Source organism: Pelmatolapia mariae, linkage group LG9 (genome assembly GCF_036321145.2).
Source record: "Pelmatolapia mariae isolate MD_Pm_ZW linkage group LG9, Pm_UMD_F_2, whole genome shotgun sequence".
NCBI classification, from domain to species: Eukaryota; Metazoa; Chordata; class Actinopteri; order Cichliformes; family Cichlidae; genus Pelmatolapia; species Pelmatolapia mariae.
In genome coordinates this window covers 19,154,567-19,166,609 of record NC_086235.1, presented here as the reverse complement: position 1 = coordinate 19,166,609, position 12,043 = coordinate 19,154,567, and the positions used below count along the sequence as shown (strand labels likewise).

The 12,043-nt window shown below is 42.7% G+C and overlaps 1 protein-coding gene across 1 annotated transcript in view; it reads left to right on the top strand.

Annotated features, from left to right (window-relative positions):
• Positions 1-2,355: 2,355 nt before the first annotated feature.
• The window catches only part of zbtb47b (zinc finger and BTB domain containing 47b), a 35,195-nt gene continuing 25,507 nt past the window's right edge, over positions 2,356-12,043 (top strand). Inside the window, exon 1 of the mRNA XM_063483585.1 lies at positions 2,356-2,545. Coding sequence (XP_063339655.1) covers positions 2,543-2,545 — 3 coding nt within the window. The 5' untranslated portion in view covers positions 2,356-2,542. The remainder of the gene's footprint in view (positions 2,546-12,043) is intronic.

Sequence of the window (12,043 nt, the reverse complement as noted above, 5' to 3'; positions counted from 1 at the left end):
GCTAAATTCCTGTAAACATTCCTCAGAGATTTGTCCATATTGACATGACATCATCACACAGTTGTCGGCTGCACATCCGGGATGAATCTCCCGTTTCACCACATCCCAAAGGTGCTCTATTGGATTGAGATCTGGTGACTATAGAGGTCATTTGAGTACAGTGAACCCACTGTCATGTTCAAGATTGTGCTCAAAACAGCCAGGAGAATGTAGTTACACTGTGGTCATAAAGGGAAGGATGTGGTGTTTAAACGACAGTCGGTTGGTACTAATGAGCCCAAAGTGTGCCAAAAAAATCCATCACAGCACCACCACCAGTGGCTTGAACTGTTATTATGATGCAGGATGGATCCATGCTGTTTATGACAAATTCTGACTCAATCATTTGAAACATTTTTCCAATCTTGTCTTGTCCAATTTTGGTGAGTCTGTGTCAACTGTAGCCTCAGTTTCCTGTTCTTTGAGTGGTGCTCGGTGTGGTCTTCTGCTGCTTCAAGGTTCAGTGTGTTTTCAGAGATGCTCTTCTGCATACTTTGGTTGCGATGAGGGGTTATTTGAGTTACTGTTGCCTTTGCCTTTACATAAAAAAGTCATTTTTCAATGTTATAGAAAAGCTAAGACATCTCCCAGATTAAAAGGTGTTAAAGAACAAAAGAAAAATAATATATTAAGCTATATCGCTTGTTCTTTTCTCTTGTTTTGTCTAAAACGTTGAATTCCTGGTTTACCTGAGCAACCTAAACAGCATAATGTGTTTGTTTATGCCTCCTGAACATGAATTAATACAGGTTTGGGACTTTCTCCAGGTTGTAATTCTTCCCACCTTGCTATGATTCTGCAGACAGGATATTCAAAGGAGGTGCTGTGGTGCAGGAATCTCACAGGGGGCCTCGAGACAAGCATGATTTACCAGAGGAAACCTAACCTCGGCCCAGGACTCCAGGGATGTCAGGAAGTTCCAGTGAGTCGAACATGAGAAAATACAACTTTTGTTGGACAAAACATGAAAGGGGAAATCTTGTCTTGTATAAGAAAATGTGTTTAGTCACTCCTTTGTGACCAATCAGTGTGGTAAAGTTGCCCTGTACCCTTAGCAAAAAAACAGCCCAAAGCATGTTTCCACCTCCGTGCTTGACTGTGTGGATAGTGTTCTTTGGATCATACTCAGCATTTCTCTTCCTCCAAACATCAGGTCGAGTTCGTGCCGAAGAGCTCGATTTTGGTTTCATCTGATCATAACATTTTCTCCTAAACCTTCTCTTATTCATTTAGATGTTTACTGGCAAACTTCAGACGGGGCTTCTTGAGCAGGGGGAGCTGCAGGATTTCAATATATAGTCTGTTACTAATGGTGTTCTTGGGACCACAGGAGGAGCTTGTGGGTGGCTGTGACTCAGGTGGTAAAGCAGATCAGCTACTGATTGGAAGGTTGGTGGTTCGATCCTTGGCTTCTCTAGTTGAATATCCTTGGGCAAGGATACTAATCCCAAGTTAGCCTCCGATGTGTTCATCGGAGTGTGAATGTTGGTTAGTTTGCACTTGAGTTTATGCATGTTGTATACAGCGCTTTGAGTACTCTGGGAGATTAGAAAAGTGCTATATAAGAATCAGTCCAGTCCATTTTGGTCCGATCCGCCACCTTTCTCATGATCACCCTCACTTGATGGGGAAAGATCTTGCATGGAGCTCCAGAGTGAGGGCTTGGAGCCCATTCCAGCCTTGTGCAGGTCTACAGTCGTGCCTGGATGGAATTGAAACTAGCATGAAAATGAGAGACTGTTTTTTTCCTTTGAAGTGAGCAGACCACTGGGTTCTTCTTGTATATAAAAGATGGGCGGTGTGGCTCCGTTAAGTGTTTCAAAGCCATTCTTGGCCCCCAATAGCAGGGGCCCTTATGTAAAAGGGGGGTTGCAGTGCGGATTTTTATTTGAAATTTTGCACATTTGCACATAACATAACCATATTTCTGCGCTCTTAGCACGCACTCAAAAAAATAGAAAGTTACGATAGCGCAGATGTGTGGCGCCAAATGAAGTTAGGATGACTTCTGTAATATTGGAAACCGGTGAACTCGCTGACCTCCGCATCTGTCTGCCCGCCCTGACGTCACACCGCTACAGGAGCGCACAGTGAGAGAAAGCGCACCCGGGGCTTTGCGCCATCTACGCCTGCGTCTGTATTCCTCCTCCTCGCTTTAAAACGCTCACGTGCAGTACAAAAGGAGGAGAGAGAGAGAGAGAGAAGCGCCTGTCTCGCAACTCCAGCGTTAAACAGTACCGTGTCCCTTTAAAAACGTCTGACAAAAAAGCCCATATGATCCCTGAGCTCCAATCACCAATTCCTTCTGCAAAAGCAGCCTCTGCATTTTTGTCTGTCTGAATGCTACAGCAGCACGGGGGGGAAAAAAGATTCAGGATAAGGCAAAAAAAAAAAAAAAACTGGAGAAATGTGACAATCCAACGGTCATTTTCATGGCGAGGGGGAAACTGGTGCGAAAGGAGTTATTCTGGGACTCCTTTGAGCCTCGAAACGCTGGATCAAAATGGTAGGCTACAGAGCAGAGCTGCATTTTTGTTTATTTTTTTCCCTCTCTCCCTCTCTCTCTCTCTCTATGTCCCTTCTTGATCTCTTGCAAATTTGAGCTACTTAGCAGGCCGATCAAACTTGCCACACTTGCGCGTCGTCGCGATCCCCTACAGCTGGCTGTCACACGCGTGTTTCGTGCTTTGTATCGTTTGCGGTGAAGTTTGTAACTTGCCGACATGGCACAAGTTGAGGGGGCTGGTGGTGGCGGTGTGGGGGGGTGGATCGAAGCAGACCCCCTCTGAAAGAATGCGATGGCTACAATAGCCACATTGATGCGGAGAAGGAGTTAAATTCCTTCATATCGGACGCTTCTGCAAAGCACTCAGGTCGTGACTGGTGCGAGTGAAAGTGCCACCTTTCCCTTCCTTCTCCAAGCGAGCCAGACAGCCGGTGCAGGACAAGTTAGCGAGGCTTTCATGAGAGATGCCGCTCTTCTCGTCTCCATAACTTTATTTTGATTGCGGCTGACACTCAAGTAGAGGTGAAAAGAGGTGGAGATGGAAAACATCACCAGTGAGATCTGATAGAAGAAGCTGCCTGGTTATAAATAAATAAATAACGCAAACAAAGTCCAGCTGAAGCAGAAAATGTGCAATATTTTATTGGCTTGTGACGAGTTTTCTAGGCTGCTGCATGAGGTCAGTCGCTTTAGGGAGACGACTGATTCGTTTTTTGTACTGACTAATGCTCTCCTCATCCTCTTGTCAGCGTGGATAAGTTGTATTTTCCTCCACGCGTTAGCAGATCGGAGGGTGATTGTGACGGAGAGGCTGAGTTGTGGGAATAGAGGCCGACAGTACAGAGGCAGACAGTCCGCTCTGTCTCCAGGGTCATTTTAGGATGCCTCATTAGGAAAGCATGTGGAGCTTGATGCAGCGGTGGAGTAATCCCAGTACGCGTTCACATCTGGAGGCTTGGGTTAATATCTGGGTCAGGTCAGCGGGGTTAGCCCTGGTGCTCGCTGGGTGGCTTCTGGTGGGAGCAAAGAGGGTGAGGGAGGTCTGATTGTTGTTGTATTTATCTTCTACTTGTTTATTTTCTTTTCTTTTTTCTCGTTTTTTTCTTTGCAAGTGCAGAAGAATAAACTGAGGTCAAGTGCACAGTGTGCATGGCGAATGCAATGCACCAGAGATCAGAGAGAGTGAATCTTTTAACTGTTTTGGTGATTATTTCATAAATTAGATTGTTGATATATCCAAGGGGGGTAATCTGGGCTTATGTTGATTTTAATCAATACCGAATGGCTGGATTACACAAAGGGTTTAGCAGCAAAGACAACAGGTGCCCACGGTATCATGGGGCCCATGGACCAGATCCTCACTATGCAATTGTCTCTTAACATTATTATAAAGTTGCTCAGATGACCAGAAATAGAAAAATAACTCAGTGAAACGACAACAACAAAATCTACACCTATGGGACAAAATGTGTAAGGTGACACATGACAGATGGAAACAATCAACAGGGACTTTCAAAATTAGTACAGAGACACGCAGTAATAAATAAAAAGATTGAAAGTGACCACAAAGATTAGTTGAAAGGGGGAAAAAAGAGACAGAAATCAACCACAGAGGGACATAAAACATCCTAAAAAAAGATGCACAATACAAATAGGAATGGTCGCAAGAGGTGCAAAGCTACCCCAAAGTGATCTTTAACCTGTTGAGGTGCAGTGGTTAGTGCTGTCACCTCACAGGAAGAGGCTTCTGGGTACTATCCTGCTCGTTTGGCTTGGCTGCGATGCTTCTGAGCTTGCGTGCTCTCCTTGCGCCTGCGCTGAGTTTTGTTTGGTTGTGCTTCGTTTTCTCCCACAATTCAAAGGCGTGCATGTCAGACTAGCTGCTGATTGTTCATTTCCGTGGTTGCGTGTCCAGGGTGCACTCTTGCTCTCTTCCCATCTCAGCCTAGTTAGACTTCAGCTCCACCCCGACAGGTTTACTGTTGAAAATGAATGGCTGGAGTCTTTTTTTCCCATATAGTTTGCACTGAGGGGGGGCGTTTGCATGGAGATCCTCCTATTCAAATGAAAAGACTTTATTGGGCTTTTTTGTCTTCATTTATTGTGAAAATGTAAATCTGCCTTAGTTTCGCACACACTAAAGACACTTATACTGTACGTTTCTGGCCCTGTGATACAGTTTGGCCTCAGTCAGCATTGTGAGGTCCTAAGCAGCTCCTTCTCTATCCTCCCAGGGTGCTGTGAGTTTTTACGTAACTGCCTATTCAGGGCATTCTTGCCCACCCTTGACTTTGAGGCTTCACTGTCTCTGGGTGCTGAGTGAGAGAGCTGTCTTTAGTCTTTGTGACAAGTGCAGTCATTCCCCGAGACCCAGCAACAAACTCCCGCGGACTTCTCCGGCCTCTGGCAGGAGGCCGCTCTCTTGGAAACTCGGAGCATGCTGTAGGTGCTGCTAATTTATGCCCCTGAGATTAAGAACAGTGGACAAGGCTGCGCAGACAGCAAGGTCAAACTCACTGGGCTTATGTAAGGTTTCCTTTGTTCTCGTTGGTTCAAGTGGCACCAGCTTGCTTGAAGTACACTCAGCTCAGGTTGTTGTTTTATTTTTTTACGTTTTCAAATAAAGATGTGGATTTATTCATTCTCAGCAGTGCCACCCAGTATTATTGTCTTTGTATCCAAGGGGGGAAAGTTACTCTAATTTAACACTATGGCATTAAAAAAAAAAGAAAGAAAGAAAAAGACATTGAACTCCATTATCAAAGAAGCCAGACAGCTTTTTATTTTCCTAATGCTCGATATGAGGATTTCTATTAGCCTTTCATTGTCAGGCATTTAAAGATATTAAGAGAGTTTAAAACGGAGCGGGCTTCTAAAGTGTTCTTATAGCTTTTAGCAAAATTCAGGTCAGCGAGAGAGACTTAGGAGAAGCTTTAGTGCAGATGAGTTTTTGTGCTGTTTTCAGACACTTGCCAAGCAGAGAAGAAGGGATCCTTGATCTAGCAGTCATAAAAATGTGTCATAGACATAGATTAATGTTTGGATTTTGAATGGGAATGACATTATTATCCGTTTTAGCTGCTTATCTGTATTAAGAGTTGTATAAATAATGAAAATAATAATGCACAGAACTGATTTGAAACGGAAAAAGGTCAAGTTAAATTAAAAACCTTGTGCCGCCTTAATCTAATATCTAATATCTAATTCAGGATTAAGCCTTAAAGGAACAATTTGATGCATAAATGCATCTGGAAAAAGATAGAACTTGATTAAAGTATGAGCCATGAGATGGTGAGCTGAAGTTAGGCCAAAAGTGTGAACTTTTTCCGGCGAGGCGAACCGGTATCATCAGGGAATCGCACCATTGTTCTCACTGGTGGACCCCCAAATCCATGTTTGAGACCCTGAACTAACTTCATGCGAGATGTAGCTTTATATAAAAACAAGCGTATGTTTTCTTATCTCACAAAGCAAATGTGTATATTTGCAAAATGCATTAACTGTACTGCTGCTGGTGTTCCTTTAAGATTGCATTCATTATTTCCCTGCTGTCCACTTATTGGTTGCAGCTATAGAAAGCTGATGCTCCTACTCTACCTTTTTTTCTCCCTCCTTCTCTGTCCTCTCTGACCTTCTCATCAAACACATCAACGCCCAATGCGAACACACACACACACACACGCACATGCATGCACGCGCATTTTGCCACAGCGGAGAGATTCCTGTGATAAGGAGCTCTTTAGAGGCTTGTGTTTGCCTCCTCTCTTTTTGTGTCATGCTATGAAAGGGATAATGAAGATATCAGAGTTTCAGCCTGTGTAATAACCCTCGGGTATGTCTGCACCTGCTCTCTGCTGCACATCAGAGTTATCTGTTGTCTCTAATAGATCACTTCAAAGGTGCATCTTTCACCCAGTGTATCATTCACATGGAAAAATTTAAATTTAGTCCCTTCGGACCTGATTTTCTTTTTTTCTTTTTTTTCTTTTTTAGAAATTAAAATATCTCTGCAGTTTTTTGGGGTTTTTTGGTGCCACAGGTATTTGGCGTCACATCCCTGCGTGTATACACGCATGTGCACCCGTGTCGTGCACATGCGTGCGCGGTGCTGGCTTGGGAACAGCGTGTTATGACTCCAGTGGGGCGGTGGTGTGCGAACCATTGTAACGTGTGTGCGAGGAGGAGATGCCAGCACCACAGGCCCCTCTCTTGGCCGGGGTTCCTGACTCAGCGCTTCCTCTCCCAGCTCATTGGCCCAGACACAAACTTCCTGGCAGAGCTTCAGTGCGGACACTCTAACCTCATCACCCCACCTCCCCCCCTTTCAGCCAGCTCCTTTGATTATCCCAACCGCTCGTCATCTCAGTTCCAAGCCACCGGCGGTTGATGTCTTCTTTCAGCGTCGCTTCTGATTGGGCGACGCAAGCACTGTCTCCAGCCTCCCCCAAACTGATAAAACCCGTCATCGTCCAGTTCTCAAAGGACTGGCCGCTAAAAGGACTTTGCAAATCGTGCGGCCGAGGCAATCCCGCTCACGCTGTCAAATTTTAATGTACTGTACGTCGCCAAGATGCTGCTCATGCCGTGTTCTCATCCTTATTTTTGTTTGTGCTCCCCAATTTCATGCTCGGGTAAACGCATATCAGTTGTAGATTGGCTTGTCACCTGTGGTTGCATTAACATATAGATGGAAATGTATTTAAATCCAATCAAGGAAGCTGGTGGAGATCCACCAGGGCAAGGCTGGGGCAAGTCCAAACCGCTAGATTAGGATGAGGGAGGGAGGGTTGGGGGGACAACAGTGTGAAGGGGAGATTGGATGTCTAGGATTAGAGCAGCATTAATGCTGATAATATTGTCTTTATTAATTGCAGCCAGCAGTGAATGCTGTGGTTAAGAAAGTTAAATGTTTTAATAGGCTAAAGGGAATAAAATAATTAGCTAAAGTGGTGGAAAGAGAAACTGAATAACCAGCAGCAAACTGTAAAGTAATTTGGAATTTACCTCATCCTATATCTGAAATCGTCTCGCTGTACATTTTACCTGAAATCTCATTTAGCTTTCAGGTTGTTGATGAAAGTCGTATAGAGTTCATTTGAGTTTTTTCTCTTTGGATTTCAGGCTTTGTGCCTGCAACTAACAGCGATTCTAATTACTGAGCTTTGCACTTGGACTTTTTCAACAGAAGATCTGCTGTTCCCACATCAGTTTGACAGAAGACATTATCCTAAAGCCGGAAATGTAACAATACAATCATTTGTGTCTTTAATGACAAGTAAGTGAACCACTGGATAATCCATCCATCCACTTTCTGCTGCTTATGCAGGGCCAGGTCACGGGGGCAACAGCCTAAGCAGAGAAGCCCAGTCCTCTCCCTCCTCCAGCTCATCCGGGGAATACCGAAGCGTTCCTTGGCCTGCCGAAAAATTTAATCCCTCCGGCCTACCCCTGGGCGCCTCCTCCCATTAAAACATGCCCAGCACACCTCACCAAGAAGGCATCCTCGTCAGACGCAAGGTTATTAAAGTGAACTAAAACTAAACGAAAAACTAAAACTAGATGTGAAAAACCTAAAATAAACTAAAATTAAAACCAGGTTTTTGAATAAAAACTGAAAGGATTTTGTGAACTTGGAAAACTACCTAAACTAATTATTAAAAATATAGAGAAAAATATATTTAGTTTTGTTACAGCTTGCCTTTTGAGGCATTGATGAACATGTTTATTGAGACTGGAAGACTCCAAGACTGATTCATCTGCTTTCAAAAAGTTTTTCTTGTAATAGCTGTGCTGAGACACATGCAAAAACAATTAAAAGACTAAAACTAACGCTGAGACTAATAAAGACTAAACTAAAAACTAAACTGAATTACAACATGCACAGATACAAGCAAATATTTAATAAAAGGTAAACCGAGGAGCTGGCTGAGGAAGGCTGTTCCACAGGTTGGTCGCAACAACCTCAGGAGAACGATCATGTGGTTTTAAAATCAGAGCGAGGGGAAGTCAGGAGACCCTGGTTAGATCGGAGAGACTGTCTGTAATGATAAGGTCTTAAAGGCCTGTCTGTGTAGAGCTTTATCTTTAGTAACAGGATTTTAAAGTGGATTCTGAATTTCACTGGAAGTCAGTGAAGGGATGCAGGAGTAGGTGTAAGACAAGTGAATTGCAGTAATCAAGCCAGGGGAAAAGTTCCAGATGATGGAATAACAGAAAAGGTTTGTTTTTTTGCAATATTTCTTAAATGAAGGAAACAAAAGTGGGTGAGCCAAAGGCGTAGGCCCTGCCGGTCCAATCCCCGGCTATTTAGTTTGACTCCTCCACCCGTGGATGAATATTCTAATAACCTCAAATCACTGCAGGATCTGCTGATGAGACCTACCACACAGTTCAGGTGAATGTTGAGCCATTCATCTGCCTCAGCTCAGACGTGTTATTTGGATGTCTGGTGTGAATAACTCTCTTGGGGTCATTCCACAGCATCTCTATTAGGTTAAAGTCTTGGCTCTGACTGGGCCTCTCCAAAAGGTAGATTTTTAATTTGGTATATTAACTCGTGCACCTCATCCATCTTCTGTTGAGCTTCAGTGGGCAGGCAGCCACCCTGATATTATTATGCAAGATACCTTGATAGACTTGGCGGCCCTGAAAACCTCTATGCTCCCTCCATCGTAGTTCACTCTGGGACTGTGTTCATGTTTGTAATTAAGCTGTATCCGGCGCTGGATGTTCTTCACGAACAGCTCGTTTCATCAGCCCTCAAAACATTTTCTCAGCAGAGTTTAGGAAAGAGCTGCAGCTTTCTGTGTGGCGCCCTGCCACGGACAGCGTGCCTGTTCGGTGATTTTCTCATGACATATTTACAAACAGTGTTAACTACCTCCAGTGGTTCATTTAAGTCGTTAGCTGCTTCTCTGGTCTTCTAATTCACCTCAGTGAGCAATCTGCAATATGTGTCAGTCATCTCAGCGGAGTCCCTGCTCTTAGGGAAGCTCACCCCAGAACTAAACTGATAGGATTTCTAGACACTTTGGCTGTGGTTCTGTCAATAGTTAAACTGTTCATGTGTGACCTTTACCAGCTTTATGCAAATGAGGAGTTTTTGATTGGAGCTCTTTTGAGACTTCTCGTTCGACGTTCACAGATGCTTCTTATGAGAGCTCTACCTCACACCTCCGCTATCGTTGTCTTGATTGTACTCCAGGTTGCTCACTCCTGACTCCAATTAGCTTGAGTTGATGTCGTTAACCTCAATGATCGCATGTTTTTCAAACCCGCACTGTGAGTCTTTTTCGGTGTGGGCGAGAAAGTTGAAACATACTAGGGTTTGTTTTTGTTTTTTTTAAGTACTGTAACTTTATAGAAATCTGAACATGTTTTGAAAAAAGCCCCAAATTATATGTCATTGGTGTTGTTTACAACTGATGTACTCACCTTTTCTTGCCATTGCCTAGTGCGGTAACTAATGGCAACATCCAGAAGTCATAATATGCTGACTGAGGAAAGTGTTCCAGAAATTACATGCGTACTGAACAATTTTGCACCATGCAATTACCTTGAAATACCAACCATCAGTGCCAGTACAGCCTTGCATATCGAAGCAAGAAGCTACATCATCATCAACTGTATGATCTGCAGTAACGTCTGTGTAGGTTCTCAGTCGTCCAGGTCATGGTAACCTAAGGAGCTTGGAAGGAAAAGCGACTGGACTTCTTCAAAAAACTTAAAGAAGTCCAGTTGCTTTTCCTTCCAAGCTCCTTAGATGACCTGGAATAACTGAAATGACGATCTTCCACTTCCAAAAAAATAAGCATGTCTTAATTTATGATCCTTATAAACCATAGAAGAAATTAAGCTTATGCAAAGGTTCAATAAGGAGATCTGTAATCACTCATCTTCCTGCTTTCCTGGGTGTTAAGCATCATTACTCTTCTTGTTACTCTGGAAATTTGGTTCTGCCATGACGGGTCATCAGAGTACAAATACACTGTTTAATTTCTCCATACCAACAAATCATATATAATCAGATATTCACTGGCAAGCAAGGATTCTGCCCAAACCCTACACCCCTGCTGGACTATATATATAAAACTCTTGTGTTATTGCCCATCTAGTCTGGACAGATGTGGGCAGATACTTTTGCACTTATTCTGTTTTAGCTACACAGTGAGTCAGTAGCTCTCCATTGATAAATTCCGACATTATGGCCCTCATCTTCTATGTTGAAGCCTCTGGGCTTAACATTTCTTCTGGTGGACACCCTGCACTGTGAGTAATCTTACACATTTGGATGTCTTTGTAAGCTGTTGCTACATTTGGATATTTGGTCCTACCAGAAGAAACTTTGCAAGTTAAACATCATGCTCACCCTTCATTCCTTAAATCTCCAAGAATTGTCTTCAGCAGTGGAGCGCTACTCCAATGCTTTCTCTTGCTTTCTTTTCTACGAGTTAATGCTGATGTTTTTATCTTCCTGTCATGTTGGACTTGGAGCCAGCTCGATGCTACGTTGACTTTGCGCACCGTCTTGTGTTGCACAAAAGTATGGCTGGGCCCCATTTTAACTTCCACTGATATCTCAGTGCCCAGCTCAGTACCTTAGTGTTTTGGAGACAAAGTCATAGTGGTTTGTTCTTCTTCTTTTGAAAGCTTTACTTAAGTTAAAAATTTGTTGCTATTTTTAGTTTCCAGTAAGTTCTCTTAAGGCCCTTCCATAACCAGGTTTCATAAGCAACCTGTGGTTCATAGTTGTAGTGTGACACATGGAAATGTGTCAAACAGGGGGAGTTTTAGGTCTAATTTGAAAAAATGGATTATATGATAGGTCGCACCGTCCTTTCATACACTTATCACCCTCTCACCTAGTTTTTGTCTTGTCTGGGCTTGGTTTCTAAAGGCCTCTCTTTTTAAAATACATAAAACAATATAATCAGAAAATAAGCATTAAGAATATATTTATATATATATATCTTGTAACACCATTAACTGTCAGAGTTTTCACTGGAGGACAATTTTTATTTGTATTTTTTAAGGATTGCCCTGCAGTTTGGTTGAATGGTTGGAATAGTTTTTGGCTTTGAGTTTGTAAAATCGCAATTTAACACCTTCATCTTCTATTGTTCTTTAAATGTGGTTGGAAAACAGCTTATAGGTGCATTACTAACACTACCAATCTTTCCTTAGATTTGACAGTTTCTGTAGTTTCCATGCGCAGGTATCATAAAAAGCTTTAAAAAAAAGTTTGCATTGCATTTTTTCAGAGTTTTAATTCAGACACATCTTAATTAGTATGTTGTCTAAAGATTGTTTTTTTTGTTTTTGTTTTATATATTGCGTACCAAGAGTAGTTTTTAATATTCTGATATTTCTGACCGCACAGCTGTTTGATTGTTTATGATGGCTAATTTTTCTTTTTCCCAATCTGCCTTACACTCACAACTAGTTTTCTGGATTATATACATAATCCCTTAGTCTACTATCACAAGGTGTAACTGTCAG